Source organism: Gallinula chloropus (assembly GCF_964237585.1).
Source record: "Gallinula chloropus genome assembly, chromosome: 1".
Taxonomy (NCBI): Eukaryota; Metazoa; Chordata; class Aves; order Gruiformes; family Rallidae; genus Gallinula; species Gallinula chloropus.
In genome coordinates this window covers 85,147,816-85,157,946 of record NC_140085.1, presented here as the reverse complement: position 1 = coordinate 85,157,946, position 10,131 = coordinate 85,147,816, and the positions used below count along the sequence as shown (strand labels likewise).

The 10,131-nt window shown below is 46.9% G+C and overlaps 1 protein-coding gene across 1 annotated transcript; it reads left to right on the top strand.

The window, feature by feature from the left end:
* Positions 1-2,511: 2,511 nt before the first annotated feature.
* On the top strand, positions 2,512-7,959 carry CD4 (CD4 molecule; the record flags this gene model as incomplete). Its single annotated transcript, XM_084273106.1, has 9 exons — positions 2,512-2,572; positions 3,870-4,028; positions 4,112-4,255; positions 4,496-4,768; positions 5,197-5,559; positions 5,673-5,915; positions 6,006-6,124; positions 6,365-6,432; positions 7,606-7,959. 9 exons carry the CDS (start codon positions 2,512-2,514, stop codon positions 7,619-7,621), a joined length of 1,446 nt encoding a protein of 481 aa, XP_084129232.1. The 3' UTR covers positions 7,622-7,959.
* Positions 7,960-10,131: the final 2,172 nt, after the last annotated feature.

The window sequence follows — 10,131 nt, the reverse complement described above, 5'->3', positions numbered from 1 at the left end:
TCTATTATCAGCTGGAGACAAGTGACCGTCCCACCAGCGTCCCTATTGACTTTTCTGAAAAACAATGTGAATGTTTTTGTAAGGGATCCAGATCTCCTTAGATGTGAATCTCTCTTCCACATCCCCACTATTTATCATTTCTACTTCTGATATCTGATTTTCTCCATTGATAGCATCCATAGTGCTTTCCCAAAGTCCATTAAAACAGGATTTGGCTTCTTCATCTTGCTTCCCACTGCTTGCCCCTTGAGCTTTCTCAGGTTCTGCATGACCCTTCACTCGAGTACATGGAGTTTGTGTGTTTTGGATGCTTCAGCACATATAATACCCCCATCTATTTTTGCTGGAATTAAAAATTCCATACTTTATGTGTCAGCAGTCAGGTGATGTTTTGGTTTAAAGGGAGCCTCTCCAGACCAGTTAACCTGCTTGGCTTCCTTTTTGTGACATGTATGTAGGGATGGAGAGCTCAGTAGTCTTCTCACACCAGCAGCCATGGTCCCCATCACCTTGCCAGCTCGCACAGCTGCAGCTTCTAATCTGTTAACTCACCATAACAGTTCCCACTTAAGGTTTTGTTAACATCAATGCATCTGTATCTTCTTTCTGAATTCATTCCTCCCTTCCCCATAGACTTTTTGTTGAATAGTCCTAAGAATTCAAGAACCCTTTCCAACAACATAAGACTTGGATTTTTATGGCAAGAAATAAGTAAACAAAAATCCAAAATAAATAAAAATATTAACAAAAGTCTAAATATAGCCTTAATCATAAATTCACAAAATCACACAGAAATATTTAGATGGCAAGAGGCCCCAGGGGGTCTCCTGTCCAACATCCTGCTCACAACTGAGCTCCGTATATCTAGTCAACAGTTCCTTGCAAAAAACTATGATTGCTGCCTCCTGTTCCTCTCCTGCAGACTTCTGAGGAGAATGCAGCTCCTTCTCCTAGGTAATAGTCAAAACTGGATCCTGTATTCTAGATGAGACTTCAGGTGTGCCAAGTAGAGGGAACTAACTACTTCCCTCAGCCCACTGTGCTTTTGCTAACACGGTCCTGTATGTGTTCAGCCTTAAATCTACCCACCCTACAGACGTAGGAAAACACAGAACTCTTGGCAATATAAACACCCACAGTACAATGAGTGCCAGAAACCTTGTGTCACGTCGCACCAGGCGGGCAAGCCAGAGAGATTCAGACCTGTCTGTCCCATCCCAGCAGGTGAGTATGCTTAGGCTTATCCTTTTCTACCTGCCCCAAGCACCAGGTTAACCCTCACTTAGCTAGTCTCTTTTAACAGCCACACCAGTGACATTAGCTTCTGTGATCCTCTGCACAGTACTCAGGAGTAACAACAATTACCCAGGAGGTCCAAGCAAAGCACAACTTTACTTAAAAGCCAGTAGCATTATAAAGCTTGCAAACAAAACTGCACTACACTGTATATTTGGAGCAATGGATTACAATTAGTAGAATTTGGCAAAACTGGAAACACTGTTAGTGTTGTGTGCTGAGAATAAGGTTAGAAGTTGAGAGAGAGAGAGATTGAGAAAGAGAGTAAAAGAGAAAAAACAAGAAGATATCACCACCCAGGGATCTAGTGTAGATCATCATAAAGTTGTAGTCCTTGGATGGCATGCACCAGATGTCCCAAATCTGCATCTTTTATGCTCCCTGGCCCCACCCTTCAGGGAGACCAAGCATATCTTGCACAGGCTCAGTGTCGAGTTTCAGAGTGTTTTGGAAATGAGTCAGTGGGGAATGGGGATCCCAAGTGGTCATGTGACACATGCTCTCCCCCCATCCCCAAATGGGCTGATGGAGCAATGATCCCATTCAGTGGCCTCACACAGGACTCTGCCTCCGCAGGGCCCCACTCACTGGTCACTGTTCCTTATCGGATAAGGACGGTATCCTGTTTATCAGGGTGGCTACTGACTGAGGGGCTGCCCTTGCAGGGACAGTGTCCAGATGGTTTACCAAATGAGGAAGTGTAATGTCCAGTTTGTCAGAGTAGAGCTGCTTTGAGATCAAGACTCTACAGGCCTTTCCAGCCTTGGGAGGATGAAGGCCCTAGTCCAACGCCCCACAGATGCTTGCAGGGTCAAGCCCCTTGTTGTGTCCACAACACGTTATCCTGCCTCTGCAGGTTCTGTTATCTTGCAAGACAGATTGTTTGAGACAAGCCACTCATTCTGGTTCCTACGAAATGGTATTTCATACAACACACCTCGGGATGAGTACAGTAAAATGTTTACCAGACTCTAGTGGAAACACTGCATCTGATTTCTTTGCTGAAACACAGGGCTCAGGTGACATTACCAATGAGTTTCCACTTTGCCGCACTGAAGGATGGTGGGTACTGACTGGGAACATGGGCCACAACCACCAAGGTCTGAAAATCAACTATTATTAACAGACCATTTGGGCCTTCCAGTTGAGCATCTCTTGGCACCAGCAGCATTTCCATCCCCGTGGTCTGCAGCAGGGAGGAGCATTCCCGCAGCAATGGAGTCATGCAGCACGGTGGAGAGCAGCACATTCGCCATCGTCTTGGTTCTATATCTGGGTGAGTTCTTGGGTCAGTGAACCCTTTGAGTTTGTACAACCTTTCTTTCCACAAGCCTCAGAAGATTTTGTGGGTTTATGGTCCTCACAATTTGCCATATAACCTACCTTACAGCAGGGTCCTTCCATCAATGCAGCTGTGACAGCTGCCTTCTTACCTTGTCTGCCCCACCCCTGCAGATTAGGATTAGTCAGATTCCAGCTGAGGAGCTCCCTACACCCATGCCCTGTTATTTCAGAGGCAGCACAGACAGCTCAAGCTTTGGGATTCAGATTGTTCCCAGCCTGCCTGCTGAGCTTGCCAGACAAAAGCAGGGTGTCTGAAGCATCTAAAGCATCATGAGGTTTGGGGAGCTGCTCCATAAAGATGCAGAAGTGTGGTTCCTGTGAGAGCCAGGGTGCACACTGAGCAGAGTGGAAAACACTGCCTGGACAAAAAACGTGCGTGTTCCTTACCGCAGATTTGCCTTTACAGATGTTATGCTACTGGCTTGCTCAGTTTGATTGCTAACATTGTAAGATTTGTGGACTTTTGGTGCTCATTTTCCAAGAAAGGAAGGCAACTGAACAGGGTCAAGCCTGCATTTCTCACTCAGCTGTGATGCTCTGGTTAAGGAAAGACTGGAGCTCCTTTATGCACCTTAGCACCAAAAGCAAAGCAAGAGGTACCAATTCTTATTAACAGCATTTATAATTTCACAGTTGAAGTCAAGTTCATAAATATCTGAATGTGTAGTTACTGAAAACCAGTATCGGCAGTGTTACAGATTACCTATGCTCTTGGAGAAATATGTAATTTGAAGAAAACCCACCCTTAAATTCATCTAAATGTGTTATTCTGTGGCTCTCATAGGAGTGAAAAATTCAGAAACTGAGGTTAATCTTTCCAGTATCTGGGAAAGGGAGGAGAAAGCTGGGGAAGAACTGTTTGCGAGGGCACGTAACAGTAGGACGAGGGGTATTGGTTTCAAACTAGAAAAAGGTAGATTTAGGTTGGATATTAGGAAAAAGTTCTTCAATATGAGGGTGGTGGATCACTGAATCAGGTTGCCCATAGAGGTAGTGGAGGCCCCATCCCTGGAGATTTCAAGGTCAGGCTTGATGGGGCTGTGAGTGACCTAATCTAGTAAAGAGGTCCCTGCTTACTGCAGGGGGGTTGGACTAGATGACCTTTAATGGTCCTTTCTGACCTTACACATTCTATGATTCTATGATCTTTCTAGGGAGATGGGAAGTATTCACAGAGCCACCCCTCAGAAAGTGAATGTATACCTTTTCTGGTGGGTATTGTCTTTCAGGTCTGATCCCAATTACGGCTCATCAAAATGAACTACAGGTTGGGGTTGCAGGACATGCGGTGATCCTGAACTGCAGAGGCGTACCTCATGGCACAGATGTGACCTGGAAGTATGACAGCAAGGTTGTTAAAAGGTTGTTCAAAGATCAAGTTTTGAAAGGTAAGGCTTCTAATTCATCACCCTTCTCCCCAGTACATGGCTGAGAAACCTCTTCCTCCTAACGAAACTTATTCTTTCCAAAGGCAAAGCTATCATGACTGATCGATCTGAAATCAACCCCAGCAATAAACAGCTGAAGGTACTGGACTTAAGGCTCTCTGATGCTGGCACCTACACCTGTGAATATCGCTCTCACATATTCAGTGTCTCACTTCACGTGTTTAAATGTGAGTGACTAGAGGGGTTTTGTCCATGAGGACGTGAGGGGGGAGGATACTGTAGAACTCTGAGAGACATCTCTGTTGGGATTCTTTATCCAGCTGCCATTTCTTCTGGTCTGGGTTATCATAGTTCATTTCTCCTCCATCTCCAGGACACAGAATCCCCATATTCTCTCTGCTGTGACACTTGTCCCTCTCTCACAGGAAAAGGAGTTGACTTACTGGCTGAACTTTTTCTCTTTGCAGTGACGATCTCTTCAGATGGGAACTTCCTTCCAGATGATGCCCTTGAGCTGACGTTACAGCAAGACTCAATCCATCCTTTACCCACTCTCAGCATCACATTGTTTAGCAATAGCAATAGCGTAGTAAAAAAAATACCCTCACACAACACCCGTGTGACACCTACACTGAACCTTAAGAAACTGGAGACTGTGGACAACGGGACCTGGACATGTCACATCTATTCACACTCTCCGTTGATTAATCAGAACATCTCCTTTGATGTAAAGGTATTAGGTATGTGACAACAAAGCCGCAACTCACACCCAGGCTTGGCAACCAGCTCATAAGATAAGCTTTCACCTTACAGCATCCCAAGTAATGATGCTCCAGGGTTGATTTCCTAATGCTTCTAACACTGCAGCTTGGGGACTACTCTGCTGCCTGAGCTCTGTCTCACACTTGGTCCTATTTTCCTCTCCAGACTTGCCCTAAAAGATCCTACCTCTCTCCTTGAGGTCTGTATTCAGCTCTGGTGAGCTTAGGAGCTTTGGTTCTTAAACCTATTCTCAGACACTGTTTATCCTACTGAGGGATCTCATGGCTTTTCTCCAAGTTGTCTTTCAACTGAACACAGTGTGCATCTCTCCAGACCAAGGGTGGACATGGAGAAGTGTAACTATGGTTTTCCCTGCCTCTGTATTCCTTGTCTCTTCTGAATTCAGGTTTTCAGAATCCAGCCTTGGAAAGAAAGTATACGACTGTTGGTAGCACTGTCATCTTGTCATGGCATCTGAACTTCCAGAAGATAAAATGGAATGAAGGTTTCACAGGACAGCTGAATTGGAAACAACAGGAAAATGCAACCACTCACCAGCTAATCGATTTCAATGTCACAGCAAGGGGAAAGCAGCATGAGACCAAAAAAAGCAGCCACTTTCATTTTGAGATACCTGAAAACAAACCTGAAAGCACCATAGAAGTCAAACTCCCCAAAATAAATTTCAATCACTCTGGTCAGTACCAGTGCCAGCTGGTGTATGGCAGAAGTTACGTGCGGAGCAACATAGAGCTGGTGGTGATGAAAGGTGAGAGAAGGCGAAATGGATCAAGAGATGAAGAGCTGCAGAAATCTGGGAGCCACAAGAGTGGACCCGTTTTCCCATCCTCTCACTCACATGTCCTTTTCTTGCCTTTACAGTCTCAGCTAACCCTGTTGGGCCACTCTCCAAAGGGGCCGAGATGACCCTGATCTGCCAGGTCTCTAGTCCACTCCCATCCAACGCCTACTTGCGCTGGAGACGCGTGAATGGGACTCAGGGGGATGTCAAGGATTCAAAGCCACGTGAAACAAAGTTGGAGGTGAAAGTTAGTGCTGTGGGGTTGTGGAACTGTGACCTCATAGAAGATAATGTCAGGAAGATCAGCCTTAATTACTCTGTGGGTATGGAAATTAGCATCACGTCCTTGCCTCCACTGGAAAACCTTAGAATTGTCTTTGTGTTTGTCTCTGAATGCTTCTCTCCTTCCACAGAGGAAGCTCCTGTTTGGATTAGCTATGTGGTAATTGGAGCAAGTATTGGAGGGAGCGTGTTGGTGTTTGGCCTTGCATGCCTGTGCATCATCAATGGTATAAAGTGGCAGCGGAGAAGGGTGAGTCCCCTGGTGCCTGTGAAAGGTGAACAGATTATAGTCTCCCCAAACCATAGGAGAAGTCTGATTTTCTGTCTGGGTGTGGGGCAGAACAGATAAAGGGTCAGTCCTTAGACTCAAAAACAAATGGTTAGAGATGGACAGGCTACAGATGTCAGACCATACTTTACTACCACCTCAGAGGAAAGCATTTGAAGCATAAAAATATCCAATTGTTATTTATCCCTTCTCTCCTGGCAGCAACGGGCCAAAAGGATGGCACAAGCAAGACAACACTTGCTGGAAAACAAGACATGTCAGTGTCAACAGTAAGTGGCAATGAGGGCATCTGGAATGGGCAAAGACTGTAGTTTTGAGACAGGGGACCTGGATGGTCAAGCGGGGGAAATGGAGCTTGAGCCTGCTTTGTGCAGCTCTTAAGTCATGTTTAAGAGTTACAAGGTATGTTCAATGAATTTCTTGTTATGCCCAAAACCCATGGAAACACTGTGCTGGCAAACTTTTGAAGGGAGAGGTTTCATGTGAATTACCTTGATGTTGAGAAATGCTGGCCAAACCCGAGCAGGAGCTCCAGCATCCTCTGACAGATTCCACAGTTGATCTGAGTGAGACCTGGCTATCAAGGTTGTGAAGGTGGAAGGCACACAGCCAAGTGAAAGGATGAAACCCAAATTTTAAAAATCCAGGATGCCCATGGTGTGATTGCAGCCCTGCTAGCACAGTGCTGAACTGTAATTCATGGAAATTGCCGGTGACCTCCTGGGAGCAGGTAAAAAGAGAAGAAAACTACAGCATGCTGTGAGCCATGCCCTCTCCAAAAGGGCATCGGTGATATGAAATACATCATCATGTCCCGGTCCTTTTCATGGGAGCAATGATTTCTCAGCAGGGACACTGCCCTTTAAGCTGTGGAGAAATACTGACAGCCATTCTGTCACTGGAAGTGGAGAGCTAAGGACAGTATAAATGTTTGCATGAACAAGTTCGTGGATGTATAGGTACTGAACTGGACTTCTGCTTAATTTTCACTGGCGACAGTGGAAAACTAGTGGGAGTTTTTTCACCATCTATGAGAATTCAGTGACAATGTTTATTGGCAAATATTACATCATTGCTGGGAGGCATATGCAGAGTTGATTGGCATTACCTGTGTCAAAGAAATCACCTTGGTTTCACCTATTTATCAAGGTTAGGAAATAATCCCCATAAGGACAGGACAGAGCCTATACAACTACACGAAAATCGGCACAACACAAGTGCTGAGACAGTTGTTCTTTAACTTCCTTTGCAAAGTAAGCAGCTCAGTGCTACTGAAACCCAAACCGCAGCCACGTGGATGCACAAGTAACCCTTTGCATCCTTAGCTACAGAGGCAGGCAGCCTTTCTGTAAACTAAGCAAAAAAGGGGGGGTGGGGGAGTTGGCTGGTGCCCGAGTGAAGCCTGTCACCTCTGGTGCTCACACAATACTCTTCTCTTGCAGCCGGCTGAACAAGTAGGATTGCAGCGCTGGAGTCAGAAGGGCTGATGAAGTCTCTGCCTGGACCCAGATACCTGCCAGACCATCCATCTCCCTTTCTCTCGTTTTGATGTGATTCTGTATTCCTTCATCGCTCTACCAGTCTAACGCCATGGAGGGATGTTGTCTGCCTAGGAGCAGATGGACAATATAGGAAACCCTTAAGGGTTGTGATTGAGCCTCAGTTCTATAATGACACTGAATAGAAGACATACAGAGATACATATATGCTTGTATTTTGCCCATGCTCTTAATTTCACCTTCTTGTGGAACCCATTTTACATGCTTCTTTTATCTGCCTGAGCTACAATAAATTACGTTGGGGTTGTTTGGGGTTTTTTTGGAAGATGGACTAATTTTTTTTCTGACGTGCTCTTGCCTGGTTCAGATTCACATTTCTCCCCATCCTGATTCAAACAATCTCCCACCTCCCTGGGTGCTACAAGCCTTCCTTAAAACACCAGACCTCTGCTCTCTATGACACCCATCCATCTTCGTTTCCCTTTCCTTTCCTGGGCAGTGCTGCTTCAGCCCCATCCCTCAGACTGCTGACTGCAGGCTTCAGCTCCCCTGCCACAAGCCAGTGGGATTATAACTTCTGGCAGTCAGAGCCTGAAGAAGTGATGAATGTTGACCTAGACGGTAAGTTTGGGAAGGGGGGTGACAAAGTCATCTCCTAGGAGGACAAATCAGCCTCAGACTTTGCAGGCCCACAGTGCAGAGAAGAGATGCTCCTGAGAAAACCACTGAAAATGGCTTCTTCTTGGCTCAAGGAGATGGGAAGAGGGAGTAAAGAGCCCAGGAAATTTAGGATGGAAGGAAAAGCATGTTGCACAGATGCCAGAACGTTCTGAAAGAAAAATACTGTTAAAATATGTACACAGAAGCCCTGTGTTTATAAAAGTTATTCTACTGTATGCTAGCAGCGGGTCAAAAAGGCCTTGAAGTCCTACAGCTGTCACTGGCTGGGGTCCAGGTTTGTTCATCTGTGCTGGGCTTGATGGAGAGAGGCAGAGAGGGGCACCAGACCTTGGGAGGGGGCTCCCTGTGGCAAAAAAACCGCCCCCCAGGATTCCTGGTGCTAGAGGTTTTCTCTGTAGCAGCCATGCCAGCATCACACCCTTACTGACAGACAAAAGCCAGGTGGCAACAACGGCAGAGGCACCACCTGTGAGCTAGGGGGAATTCCCCCCTCCCACAACCCTGCCTTTCCCCTGGAGCGGGGACACAGCTCCAGGCAGCTGTGGCAGCAGGTGTAGGCCACCATCAGGGTCACGCCTGCTCCTCTGCCATCATGCTCACAGAAACAGGAGTGATGAAGGCTCATGCTAACGCCCATTTCCCTTCCCACAGCTTGTGCTTGTGCACACAAAGCTACACTAATTTTGGAAAACCCTTGGTCTGTGTTCCAGTGCCTGCAGTTGCTCCTCCTGCTCCTGTCCTGTCCCTGAACTGCCGGTGTAACTTAGGAGCTGGTTGAGGCCCATCAGTCTGCTACACGAGGCATCAGCAGGGCTTAAGGAGAGGTCAGTTTTGGGAGCTGTATGAAGGAAAATGAGTGCAGAGTCAATATAATGATCATGACAAAGTGGCATAGTCATCTCAACCAAACACAACACCTGCTCCTGCTGTCTGGGCACTTCTCCTTAAATAATTACTTGAGCATCCAAGTCTGCTCCCCTTCCCACTCGCATGAGTGCCTGGAGCAGCGGGATTATCCCATACCAGCTGATTCCTGTGTGGAACAAAGCAGCACACTGGGTGTGCATCCATCATGAGTTCCTCTGGCACTGCAGCCAACTCCAGCAGTTCAGAGCCTCACCTGAAGCTCTGGCAGCTGAACCACCTAAAAACACAAGCCTTGACTTTTTCAGTGAGAGCATCAGCCTGACAAAAAAACGAACAAACAAACAAACAAAAAACCACTAAGCTAACAGGGCCTAGCTGGCCTCCAGCACAGGGTTCATCACACCTGGCCTGTCTGGGATGAAAGGCATGGGTAGCAGAGAATGCCCACACTGGTGGCTCGGGGTGCACAGAGGTGTCTGTGCTGCCTGACGTTGCTGCCTGCAGCTGTGTGAAGCCAGGAGGCAGCACGCTTGCCCCAGCACAGCCCCAGTCTCACCCTTGCAGGTGGCAGTGCAGTCTCCAAGCCAAGCTGGTTCTCTCCTGGGGTGAAGAGTGGCACCATGTGGGTATATGACCCTTAGCTCAGCAACCCCAGTGCCAAGTTCTACTCTCTTCCAAGGGCTGGAAAAGGCACGCTGAGTCCCCAAGCAACCAAAGGCTGTGTCCCCATTCACAGCTGGGACCAACCTGCAAAGCACCATCAGGCTCAAACTCCCACTCATCAGTGCAGAAGGTCCCTCCACCTACTTTCAAGTGGCCTGGCTGGCATTACAGTGGACATGATGGGATGTCCGTAAATTCAAGCTGCATCCACGGATGTACAGCTTCCAGTCATTCTATACTTGAGTATAGAATACTTCT